General features: G+C 55.5%; 1 protein-coding gene across 1 annotated transcript; it reads right to left on the bottom strand.

Moving 5' to 3' along the window:
• Positions 1-692: 692 nt before the first annotated feature.
• LOC144944707 (uncharacterized) lies at positions 693-12,558 on the bottom strand. Its single transcript, XM_078873065.1, has 4 exons — positions 12,517-12,558; positions 4,404-4,836; positions 3,436-3,594; positions 693-709 (listed from the first exon to the last, which is right to left on the bottom strand). The coding sequence occupies exons 1-4, from the start codon at positions 12,556-12,558 to the stop codon at positions 693-695; spliced, it is 651 nt and encodes a 216-aa protein (XP_078729191.1).
• Between the last annotated feature and the right edge of the window lie 745 nt (positions 12,559-13,303).

Genomic DNA, 13,303 nt, shown 5'->3' with positions numbered 1-13,303 from the left:
CAGACAACAACTAAACCAAAAAGATGGTTTTAATGTACTTGAAGCAAGTGCTCTTGCTTCAAAGTTATCCATGTACAGATTCGCTATAGCAGGAGATAAAGGAGAGCCCATTGCTGTTCCTTCCTTTTGTTTAAAGAAATCACCTCTCCATAGGAAATAAGTCTGTTAGAGGCCACGGGGGGGGGGGGGAGGGGGGGGTAGTTTATCGTTGTGTTTGTCGCTGCGAGCAGACGGTGCACAATGGAGAGCTTGCTCAGAGCGGAGCTGGGCAAGGACTCGGCGAGGCCGCTGGGCGCTGCGGCCGGTGGAGGCTGCATCAGTGCCGGGCAGAGCTACGAGACGGGGCGCGGACACGTGTTCACCAAGATCAACGCCAAGAGCGGGGCACCCTCCTCTACGCCTCCTCACCATGCCACCTCGCCTCCTCACTATGCCACGTCACCACCTCACCTCCTCTACCCTCCTCTTCGCCTCCTCTACACCACCTCGCATCCTCGCCTCAACCTTCATTCAGCCCTGTCATTAATGCATCTTTCCACGCGCATCAGTATCACTCATTTTTTCGCTGCGACTACTACCACCACCGTGGTGAATGTTGCAGTGAACTTCACCTAGTTGATTCCCCCCTCCACCCACGTTAAGGGACTCGGTCTACCAGACACTTTGACCGCTTCGTCTCTTCCACTCCGCGTTCAACCACCACGCCTCACTGCAGTTCACAGCAACGCACTCAACTAAACAACTCGGTCACCCACTCATCCAATCACTAACTCAATTACCCTAGTACACACTAATCTAGTCACGTACTCAATAACCCTATCACACACTCATCCAGTCACCCACTCACTTAATCATCCTATCACGCACTCATCTCGTCACTTACTCATCCAGTGACCCCTTCATCCAGTCACCCCTTCATCCAGTCAACCAATCATCTATTCACCCATTCAATCACCCACACATCCACTCATCCACTCACCGACTCATCCACTCATCCACTCATCCAGTACCCCATTAATCCAGTAACCCACTCATTCAGTCACCCACGCATCCGGTCACTAACTCAATTACCCTATCACAGACTTCTCCACACGTTTACTCAAACACTCACCGATTTACTCACCCACCCGCTCACCACCATGCAGGTCACCTCACTCTTTTCAGCTTTATCAGTTTGCACTGCTCCACTCTGGAATCCCCACCCGGTCTTCCCATTTCCCCAAACTCTTGCAACAATAAACTTGATCAATTTAAGGAACGTGTTTCTATGATCTTAATTATCGAATTACTCATTGGACAGTTATGTATTATTTTTTGTTGTTGCTGGCCGTTTGGCTTTTTGTTTTGTGGGGTTTGCATGGCTGGTAACCCCTTATCATTGCCTACCTTATTACAGACACATTCAGACCTTGTTGGTCACCCCGTGCCCCTTTTTAATATCAACGTTCATCCTACATAGTCCCATCACAAGGGAGAAGTGTGAGGGTCGCTAGCCCCCGAGATCCCTCCCTCGGTACCCCTAACGGCCGGGTTAACCTCATTACTCGCCCCCTCGCTGCTAGGCGAACCGCTGCTGCGTTCTTCACCCATGGGGTGAGAGCCGTCGCTCCAGGATTCCCCTCCCCCGCGGGTCCGCGTAGTAGGCATGGTTAATTACGTACGCGCACACCCACACACAGCTCTGCGCGGCACTCACTCAACCCTGACCACTCACGCTAGGATCGCGCACCTGTATTATACCCGTCGTGAACGTGCGCGCGCACACACATACAGCTCCACACGCGATACCCACTCTTGCGCCGCTCTGCGCCGCGCTCGCCGCTCATGTTATGATCGCGCACCTGGGGTACGCTGATTACGCACGCCGCGAGCTTACGCATACACAGTACCACACGCGTTCACACTTATAACACGAGATCACACGAGGCCACGATCAGCTATTAATGATTTATTGTCTGCTACGTGGGACTGGTTGTTGAGTCAGTATGAATCGACGAGGCTGCCTACTCTACTAGCCCGGAACCTATTCCCTATTTATCGTTCACGAAACACTTTTACCTCCTTACTCACGGTTTGAGGCACTCGACGTTCCGTGGGTTTTCCTCGCTGCTTGCCTCGACACGTCGCACGGACGTCCGGAGGGCAGAGCTGGGGCAGTCCTGGACGTTGGCTTCTCGGAGCAAGAGCGCGATTTCCCCTTGGCGCTCCCCATTTATCCTCCCTACCTCAAAGGGAATGCGACTCTGGACAATAGGCTCGCGACCCTCTCGCATGCGCACCGCCGTTCCGGGCGCTTTTGATATGCTACTTAATGCTCAACCTGCGCGGCGCAAATTCCAATCAATCCGCTTTTGATATGCTAATCAGTGAGCGGCGTGCGCGGCGTAAATCCTAATTAATCCCTTACCCTTCCTAACAATGGGGCCTGCGCGCTCAAGCATAATGATCCCAACCCTCCATGACTATGCGCAAGAGCCCCTGCGGTCCCGCTATTCATGCTGTCCCCTCCCTCCGCCTGTCTCGTCGACCCGTGGGGGTGTGTGTGGGGGGAAAATGCGCCTCAGCCGCGGTGGCCGAATGCCCCATGCCGCGACCACACCATATTAAGGCTGGTCGCAGCGCCGCGGCGCAACGTAGCATGGGGGAGGTCGTCCAATTCCCTGATCGCCGGAAACCGTGAGAGTTAACCCCGATAAGGGTTTCTCGGATAAAAACCGGTCGATCAGGTGACCTTCCCTTCCAGCTCTATGGGGGGGGGGGGGGGGGAATGCGTGCGAGTGTGTGCTTATGTGTGGGGGGGTGATGGGGGGCAGTGCGGTGGGGGAAGCCGGGCGGCTCCCTGGCTCGGCCCCGTCGCTGTGGCACCACATAGCCCCCCGGGGTGCCAGTCCCCGTCCCGGGTTGACTGGAGCACCTCGCCTGGGTTGCCCCCACGAGGTATCGCAGCGGGGTCCGCGGGATTCGCCCGGCCCTTGTGGCTGGCCTCGGGGGTGGCGGCTCCGTCTCCTGGGGCTCCGGCGGTGGTCTCCTCCTCCATTCCAACGGCTCCCCTCGGCCTCTGGCACCTGCGGGCTGGGGAACAAACTCAGAGGCGGTGGGGTTTAAGGGTCGCCGTCCTCGTCGCCCCCGGCCCCGCCCGGGGCCCCTCGGAGCCCGGGGCTCCGTGGGGCCCATAAACTGCGCGAGGCCCCCGGGCACGGGGGGTGGGGGGACCCCGGGGTTTCGGGGTACTTGGACGGCGGGGCTCCCCCCCTCGGGGGCTGCTCGCCACGGCTTCAGTCGGCGGATGTTGACCACCATTTCCCGGCCCCTCTCTCCTCCCTGAATCAGCACCGTCCATGGTGAGATCTGCCGTCTCACAATCCAGGGTCCTCGCCAGTAGGTGGTCAGCTTCCCCACCTGTCCGGCACCGACGCGGGGAGTGTACAGCCACACCTCGGAGCCCGCATTGTAGAAGGGGGGCTCCATACGGGGTCGGGCGCCCTGCTCTTGCCGCTGGTGCGCGGCCTCTCCGTGCGGGTAGGCTCGGCCCCTGGCCCCTCGGAGGGTCTCCAGCAAGTGCTCCACGGGGTGGCTCCCTTCCTCCCGTTGCGGCTGGGGGACACCGAACAGCAGATCTGCGGGCAGGCGAGACTCGCGACCAAACATCATTAGGAACGGGGTCTGTCCTGTAGATGTGTGAACGGCGGTGGTGTAGGCGAACAGGGCGTAGGGGAGGTGTTCGTCCCAGTCCTGTTGATTCGTGGCCGCCATGCGTTTAAGCTTCCCGGCCAGAGTCTGGTTCATCCTCTCTACCATCCCGTTCGCCTGGGGGTGATACGCCGTGGTTCGGTCCTTCTGGATCCCGAACTCTCGGCACAGCGCCTGGAATAGTTCGGCCTCGAATTCACTACCCTGGTCGGTAATGACTCGTTCGGGGATCCCGCACTTAAGTACGTAGTTTTCCACGAAGGCCCGGGCCACTACGAGGGCTGTTTTATCCGGGATAGCCACCGCCACGGGGTAGCGGGTGAAGTACTCCACCGCTACGAGAATATATCGGTTGCCTCGATGGGATCGCGGGAATGGCCCCTGTAGGTCAATCCCGACCAGCTAATTCGTGCGGCTGACGCGGAACGGCCTTAGGGGTACCTGGTATCGTGCCGGTTTCGGCCCGCACTGCTGACAGGCGCGGCAGCCCTGTACCCAGGCCGCCACGTCTTGTGCCAATTTGGGCCAGAGATACTGGCGACGCAGGGTCTCTCGAGTGCGTCGTTCCCCATCGTGGCCCCCGAGTGGGTGGTCATGCACCAGCCGAAGCAGCTGGGGTCGCACCTGGGCAGGAACACAGATGCACCCCGGCTGGCCGGCCTCGGTTAACTCCCGTACCACTCCGTTCTGCACACACAACCGGGCATACAAACCGCTCCAGGGTCCTGGTAGGGCGCTCTTTTCCTCCCGCAGTGCCGCCTCCACTGCCGCCAGATCGGGATCTCGCTGCTGGGTCTGTCTCAGCTGCTCGTCGTTCAGGCCCGGGAAGGCGCAGCCGACGTCCTCCTGGATCCGTCCGATCGGGTCCCGAGCCGCGGGTCCCGCGCTTGCCGTGCGGTCGACGGGATCCTCGGTGCCACCTGTGAGGGCCTCTGTGGCGCACACTGCACTCTCTCTCGCTGGGGGGGGGTCAGTGGCCGCGGCCGCTCGGGGGTCCGTTGCCTGCCGGCAGCGTCCCCCCGTGAAGCACGGGCAGGCCTCCTCCGCCCTTGTCTCGGCGTCCACCGTGGGTCGCCTCGATAAGGCGTCCGCGTTTGCATGCGTCCGGCCAGCCCGATACTCGATTTGCAGGTTGTACTCCTGCAACTGCGCCAACCACCGGGCCATCTGCCCCCGCGGCTCCTTGAATGTAAGAAGGAACTGCAGAGCATAATGGTCAGTGCGTACGCGACATTTCCTGCCGTACAAATACGGCCGGAACTGCTTACATGCGAAAATCACGGCGTACAACTCTTGGCGGGTCACGCAATAGTTAAGCTCGGCCCCACTCAAGGTCCGGCTGGCGTACGCGATGACTCGTTCCGTCCCATCCTGTACCTGTGACAACACCGCGCCCAGCCCGCTGCTGCAGGCGTCGGTGTCCAAAATAAAATCGGTGGTAAAATCGGGGAAAGCGAGGGTGGGGGCGTGGGTGAGGTGGTCTTTGAGAGTGGTGAAGGCCGTCTGGCAGGCCCCCGTCCACTGGTAGGGGTGCTTAGGGGAGGTGACTTGGGTGAGGGGGCGTGCAATCTCGCTGAATCCCTTTACAAATCGACGATAATAGGTGGCGAGCCCCAAAAATGATCTGATCTCCGTCAGATTCCTTGGCCGTGGCCACTCCACTACGGCGCGTACCTTCTCCGGATCGGTGTGCACGCCTGCCTCGCTGACGCGATGCCCGAGGTACCCCACCTCGCGTTGTGCGATGTAACACTTACGTGGCTTGAGCTTGAGATGAGCCGCTCGCAGTCGCTGGAACACCTCTCGTAGCCTGGACCAATGCTCAGACAAAGATCTACTGAACACTATCACATCGTCCAAGTAAATCAGGCACTGTTCCCATTGCAAGCCCCGCATCACCAACTCCATCAGCCGCTGGAACGTCGCAGGTGCATTGGTGAGTCCGAACGGGAGTACTCGAAACTCGAATAGTCCCATCGGGGTGGTGAATGCGGTTTTCGGCCGATCCTCCTCCGCCATCTCCACCTGCCAGTACCCGGACGCGAGATCAAGGGTGGAAAAATATCGCGCTCCGGCGAGGCTGTCGAAGGTGTCATCGATGCGGGGTATGGGGAAGGCATCGCCGAGCGTGACTGCATTTAGTTTACGGTAATCGACGCAGAACCGGGTTGACCCATCCTTTTTCGTTACTAGTACCACTGGGGCTGACCAGGGGCTCGCCGAGGGCTGAATTATGTTATCACGAAGCATGTCCCCAACTGCCTCTTTGATTTGGGCGCGTTCGGGTGCGCCCACTCGGTACGCAGGGAGTTTGATGGGTCGGGCTGCACCGGTGTCAATTTGGTGCTTAACAAGATCGGTCCGACCCACGTCCGAGTCGTGCTCACTGAATACGTCGGCATACTCCCGCAGTAACTCGCGCAGCCGATCGGCCTCTCCCTTAGGTAAATCCGCCCATGGTACATGTAACGCGTCGAGCAGGGGAATGACCTCGGCTCGGGGAGTCGGGCTGATTCGCCAGGCCAGGTCCTGGTCACCCTCAGGACGACCGGGGTCTTCAGCCCAGAGTGCGAACACCGAGTCGTTAGAGTGGCGTGCGTGCAGGGGGTGTACAGTGGCTATCGGGGTGCGCCGCCGCAGTATCGCTGGGGTACTGTGGGGGTTAAACATCCGCATAAACAATCGGCCCCCATCTGCGTTTACCAACGTGGCGGATCCCACAACCCCATAGCGTTTTGCCAACTCCGGGTGAGGAGTTAGCATTACCTCCCCTGATGGTCGGAGCGCGGGGTCGGTGGGGGATGTTGCCACCGGCACCAGCATCTCGGTGAGCGGGCCGATGGTGACTGCCGTCGCCAGGATAGCGGCCACAGGTGCGAAGCGGGGGCGCGTCGGTTCTCGTCCCAGGAACGGTATCCGCTCGCCGTTGCTCTCCATGGTGGCGCATCGCTGGCGGGGTTGCACGTTGAGTCCCAACCGTTCTAGGAGGTCGGTACCTGCGATACACTCATGACACAACGCACTCGACACGTAGAACTCCTGGGTGCACACCTGGCTGCCTATGCGGACCTCTAGGGTGGCTCTCCCTAGCAACCCCATTCCGGCTCCGCTCGCCGTGTGCAGCGCGCGGTCCGGGGCCTGCAGGTGACGCACGTCGACCCCGATCGCGCTGCAGTGCGCTGCGCTCACGAGCGAGGCCACCGCCCCCGTGTCCAGCAGAATTCGGGTACGCACTCCGTTTACCTCCCCTTCCACCAGCGACGTGGCCCCCGTGATCCCCGCCACCAGCTCCCGCAGCCAGTCGTCAGGAGTCACCGTTTCCGTTGGCATTGTTGCTGGAACCTGTGTGGAGATCACTCGCTCGCCATTATTCTCACAGCTTGTTTGTGTCGGGGCTACGTCGATTTGACCCCCCGGTGGTCCCCTCTCTAGGGGGGCCTTAGTGTTTGACCTTAGCTCTTGTCTAGCTCGGGCGACCTGCGGACAGTCCCTCCTGAGATGCCCTCGCCGATCGCACACATAACACGCCCGGGGAGGGGTGGCGGCTCCGTAGTGGGCTCTCTGCCCACTCCCTCCTCCCCCAGTGCGCTGCTGCTCATACTCTGCTTCTAGTCGGGCTATCCTTCCAGTTAGCCCTCCTACCGTGGAGTCTAGGTCCCCCATTTCGGATCGGATGGTCTCAACGGAGGATTGCAGTTTGGTCATATTCTCACCTACGTGGGTTACCCTCTCACCTACATGGGTTATCTTACCATCCATTTGGTCTACCCGGCCAGCAATATCTCCCATGCTGGTCTGTAACCCCGCCACCCACCCCGGGGTTTTCTCGCTGGGTCTCTGGGGCTCCCTTGCCCGTCCCCTTACTGCGATGGCGAGCTCTTCCTCCTCGTCGGAGAGTAGGCTCGCCACGGCGCACTCTCGTCCCCTCCCTCGAGGCTGCGCGCGCTCACCTGAGAGTTTCTCGCATTTTCGCGCGCGCTCGACGAGGGTGTTAAAGGAGAGGCGTGCACCGTCTACATTTGGCTGCCACCACGGGGTGCGTGCCAAATATCGTTGGATTTTACCGGCGGCGAGGCCCTCAATTATTTTGGCCTCGTACTCTGGGTACGCGAGCTGGGTCAACATGCGTACATCCTCGGCGTAATCTCGCAGATCCTCGCCGGGTTGACGACGGCGTGCCTCTAAGGCCGCCTGCGCGCCTCTAAGGCCGCCTGCGCATCCTCCTCGTCATAGGTGCCGAAGCGCCGTTCGAGTTCGCACATTAATTTTTCCCACTGATTTTGTGCGCTTGCGGGCAAAGCTTCCACAAAGTCAGCTGCCCGCCCATCTAAATATAACTCTAACTGCTGCAACGCCTCCTCATCTGACCACCCATTAACTTTTTTAGCCCCTCTGATGCTGCGGGCAAACGATTTCCATGATGGAATTCCTTTGCCCGTAAATGTGCATTTGATTTTAATCTGGGTTGGGGGGCCTCTTTCCCTTGGGGGTGCGGGGGATCGTCCCGTTTCTGACACCAATATGTGAGGGTCGCTAGCCCCCGAGATCCCTCCCTCGGTACCCCTAACGGCCGGGTTAACCTCATTACTCGCCCCCTCGCTGCTAGGCGAACCGCTGCTGCGTTCTTCACTCATGGGGTGAGAGCCGTCGCTCCAGGATTCCCCTCCCCCGCGGGTCCGCGTAGTAGGCATGGTTAATTACGTACGCGCACACCCACACACAGCTCTGCGCGGCACTCACTCAACCCTGACCACTCACGCTAGGATCGCGCACCTGTATTATACCCGTCGTGAACGTGCGCGCACACACACATACAGCTCCACACGCGATACCCACTCTTGCGCCGCTCTGCGCCGCGCTCGCCGCTCACGTTATGATCGCGCACATGGGGTACGCTGATTACGCACGCCGCGAGCTTACGCATACACAGTACCACACGCGTTCACACTTATAACACGAGATCACACGAGGCCACGATCAGCTATTAATGATTTATTGTCTGCTACGTGGGACTGGTTGTTGAGTCAGTATGAATCGACGAGGCTGCCTACTCTACTAGCCCGGAACCTATTCCCTATTTATCGTTCACGAAACACTTTTACCTCCTTACTCACGGTTTGAGGCACTCGACGTTCCGTGGGTTTTCCTCGCTGCTTGCCTCGACACGTCGCACGGACGTCCGGAGGGCAGAGCTGGGGCAGTCCTGGACGTTGGCTTCTCGGAGCAAGAGCGCGATTTCCCCTTGGCGCTCCCCATTTATCCTCCCTACCTCAAAGGGAATGCGACTCTGGACAATAGGCTCGCGACCCTCTCGCATGCGCACCGCCGTTCCGGGCGCTTTTGATATGCTACTTAATGCTCAACCTGCGCGGCGCAAATTCCAATCAATCCGCTTTTGATATGCTAATCAGTGAGCGGCGTGCGCGGCGTAAATCCTAATTAATCCCTTACCCTTCCTAACAATGGGGCCTGCGCGCTCAAGCATAATGATCCCAACCCTCCATGACTATGCGCAAGAGCCCCTGCGGTCCCGCTATTCATGCTGTCCCCTCCCTCCGCCTGTCTCGTCGACCCGTGGGGGTGTGTGTGGGGGGAAAATGCGCCTCAGCCGCGGTGGCCGAATGCCCCATGCCGCGACCACACCATATTAAGGCTGGTCGCAGCGCCGCGGCGCAACGTAGCATGGGGGAGGTCGTCCAATTCCCTGATCGCCGGAAACCGTGAGAGTTAACCCCGATAAGGGTTTCTCGGATAAAAACCGGTCGATCAGGTGACCTTCCCTTCCAGCTCTATGGGGGGGGGGGGGAAATGCGTGCGAGTGTGTGCTTATGTGTGGGGGGGTGATGGGGGGCAGTGCGGTGGGGGAAGCCGGGCGGCTCCCTGGCTCGGCGGAGCGGCCCCGTCGCTGTGGCACCACAGAAGCATACACTAATAGACTTAACTCAAATGTTGCCCGTTTTGAAACGGCTATGTGCCGTATGGACCTGAAAACTCACTTTCCCCCAACAAAATACGGGTAAACCGTGTGGGTTGACAGCTACCGGTTTTGTTGTGTTTGCGAGTCCAAGTTATAGGACTGCACCCTGGGTTGTGCGTGGTTCTCATTGGTGGGAGATTCCCTTCGCTGCGTTGCACGCCAGTGGCTGGGGGCTGCCTGGGGCCAGTGACGTGTGAGCCGGTCCCAATGTGCACCGGCAAACATTTATCGCTAGGTGACCCCAGTGTTTATTGCCCGTCTACACGTGGATACCTGAAGCCCATGTCACTCCACTGCTGGATGAGTCCCGCAATGAAGATACAATCAGTACATCCACTTTGCTTTTGCACTCCACCTGTTCCATTGGCGGCCGAATGCGGATCTAAATGTGCATACGTTGGAGACTGGTTTATTTGCATAGAAATCAAACCAATTGACCCACGACCTTTGCCCCATAAACTTTCGACACTCAACACGTGGTAGCCTCAACGTGCACCTAGCCTAGCACAAGCGTCGTGGTGACGTCACCTCCACTTTGTAGCCAATGGCGGTTGTTGTTGACGACGTCGCCTAGGCAACGCCGCCCCGCCCCCCTCTGCCTCTGCCCGCCTCGCTCTGTGCACGCGAGGCGCCAATCCGTGACGCGGCACTGAACGCGGCGCGTCACCGCTCAGCGTGGGTTGGGCCCTCAGCCACGTGCACGTCAGTCGCACGCTCACTAATATTTACACTTTTACTCGTGTTTGTGTTCGTCGTCGTCGTTGTTGTTAAAGGTGAGGTAAATAATGATGCTACGCGACGTGTGTATTGATGTATACGTGCAGTTTATATGTTTAAACGTGATAGTAGTTTAGGCCCCAGAGCCGTTTTTTCCTAAGGAGCTTTTTATGCACCAACCTCAATTATTGCGCTTTTGTTAATCTTCATTTAACAGGAATAATTTACTTACGATATATGATCAAGCTACGATATTTTGCACAACAGACGATGGCAAAACTGGATATTGTGCGATATGTGCCGCTGAAACCGCATGAACTCAATAATGATGACTCGTGTTGAGTGTTTAATCTGCAAGCAATGAGCCCACCACAGGTTCGGAAATGTTAGAATGGAAACTGAAAATAATGAAACTCTTTTTGCTCTGCCATTTGATTTGAAGATACGACTCTTCAAAGGGCTTTGGTTGTAGTTATCAATATTTGAATTTCTATTTGGTTCTTTCGGTAAAGTCACTGAGAAAGAAAGGCAATTAAATAATAGAATACGACGTTTCGATTGCAACACAAGCAATCATCAAGTACAAATGAAAGATAAAACAAACCTAGTGAACTTAGAAATACAATGCAATCCAACACAGAGAGTCGGCTAATACAACAGTCAGCACCTCACCTGGTTGATTACGTTCTTCCAAAGATTACTACATGAGAGAGATACGAAACACAGACAGAGAGACACAACATAGACACACTGTGTGTCTATGTTGTGTGTCTCTGTGTTGTCTCTCTGCTTGTGTGTCTATGTTGTGTGTCTCTGTGTTGTCTTTCTCTACTTGTGTGTCTCTGTGTGTGTCTATGTTGTGTGTCTATATTTTGTGTCTTTGTTGTGTGTCTCTGTTGTCTTTCTCTGCTTGTGTGTCTGTCTGTGTGTCCCCTGTTTGTGTTTCGTATCTCTCTAAAATTTAGTAATCTTTGGAAGAATGTAATCAACCAGGTGAGGTGCTGACTGTTGTGTTAGCCGACTCTCTGTGTTGGATTGAATTGTATTTCTAAGTTCACTAGGTTTGTTTTCTACCTGATGACGATTGCTTGTGTTGCAATCGAAACGTACAATTCTATTATTTAATTTATTTATTTTTCTACGTGACTTTACCGACAGAACCAAGGATATGAATCCCTGCAATCACGAAAGCTTTAAATCAAAATAATGTTCCAGTTTCTCGTTCAGTTTTTTAAATATAGATTTAAATAAATATACATGAAAACATCCACAAATCTGGCTGCCTCCTGATGATACTGGTTGCAATTACTGGCGAAACGTCGTACTCAGATTGTAAATGTTGTGGCTTTACTCGAACACACAACCGGTGTGCTGTACTGGTAACAAATTGGCATGTTCTGTTTAAGTGACAAACTTTACTAATTATCTGTGTCGGGTGGTGGTCGGTTTACCGACATTTATATATTTACGTGATCTTACCCAAAAAAAAACCTGTATTATGTAAAAATAGATTTATTTTCCCCCTTTCTTTTTGGTTAGTTTCAAATCTCTAACGCCTTTCAAATTGTTGTGATGTACAGTGCTACATTTCAAATTACTGTCATGTTTGCAACGGGTTGTATTGCTTCTTCCAGAAATCTACTTTCCCGAGTGGTTGTGCATTTGTCGCTTGTTTCAGAGGTTCGCGATTCAAGCCCAGGGGTCGCCCTAGTTAATACTGCGGGTGTATTAATAAAAACTGAATTTCCACAAATAATGTAAAAACAAAAAAATCCCGTGATATTATTCATAAATGAAGAGGACGTGTGTCGGTGTCACCATCTAAATTTGCAAATCTCTGAAATTACTGGATTGGGTAAAACCACATTTATGTATGGTGAACTTCTTTCGCAGTGTTCGTAACCAATTGTGCTAATCAAAGGTGTGGAGAAGGACAACACACTGAACACAAAAAGCGTTTTCAATCTCTATTTAAAAGTGGCTTCCTAATATCAGAAGGAAGAGCATTCCAGTTGGCCGCAGAAGCGAGTGATGCGGTGACTGTCTTTGTTAGATGGCTCGCCACAAGCCACTGCTGCTAGGATGATCCACCAACCCCATCTCTCGATTGCAATCGTGCATTGCCAGCACACCGTGCATTCGCCGTTGAACCACTCCTCCATCACGTGTTCCATCATCGCAACTACAGCACTGCGCTGCACCTGTGGCCACCACGGTTGCTCACTTTGCTTTGCTTGTTTAGGTGATCGGCAAGGCCCAGGAAGGCGAGCGGGAGGCGATGGACCGTTATCTGGCTCGCATCGAGTGCGACATCAAGCAGGAGGTGGAGGGCCGGCTACACAAGATCAAGAAATACCTATTGGAGTCGTTCCCCTTGCCAGGGACGAGCGCCGATCTCCGCCGACAGTTCACGACACAGCCGGCTGCCAAGATCGTGCTGCAGGTCTTCCAGAACGCCGAGGACATCTTTGTGAATAAGCTGAAGAAGGTGGGGGCCATGGCATCTGGACTTCATGCATCTGCTTAGATTTGTCAAAGATTTCCCACAATACATTTGTCCTCGGAATTATTGAATGAGTGATAATCGCCATACGTTTCAAGTCTGTGGATACTTCCACCAGTATCAAAATACTTGCTCTACCACTGAATTAACACTCCTCTATAACATTTAGGGTCATCGCTTTTACAAAATTCAGTCACGTTAAGACAAAAGTAAGAGTGGGCATTGAAATCGGTCAGACATCTATGCATGTTTCACCCTCTATTTGTCCCAAGAGTGCGAAATGGCTGCACGTGGTTTGGGTCCTTTGTTGTCTCCACCGACAGTGTGTGCAGGACTTCCTGGGGCAGGTGAAAGAGGACACGCTGGCCCGGAAGCTGTTTCAGTTGGCTCTGTGCTGTGGCTCGCTCGAGACTCCT

This window comes from Lampetra fluviatilis, chromosome 35 (genome assembly GCF_964198595.1).
Source record: "Lampetra fluviatilis chromosome 35, kcLamFluv1.1, whole genome shotgun sequence".
Classification (NCBI taxonomy): Eukaryota; Metazoa; Chordata; class Hyperoartia; order Petromyzontiformes; family Petromyzontidae; genus Lampetra; species Lampetra fluviatilis.
Note: the sequence above shows the minus strand (reverse complement) of the source record. Positions and strands in the feature narration are given on the sequence as shown.

Coding starts and splice junctions, on each gene's coding strand:
- LOC144944707 (XM_078873065.1), bottom strand. CDS start 12,558: ATGGAACACGTGATGGAGGAGTGGTTCAACGGCGAATGCACG. Junction 4,837..12,516: donor GGTTCAACGGCGAATGCACG/GTGTGCTGGCAA, acceptor TGGTTGGCGCAG/TTGCAGGAGTACAACCTGCA. Junction 3,595..4,403: donor CCTACCAGGACCCTGGAGCG/GTTTGTATGCCC, acceptor GGTGTCCCCCAG/CCGCAACGGGAGGAAGGGAG.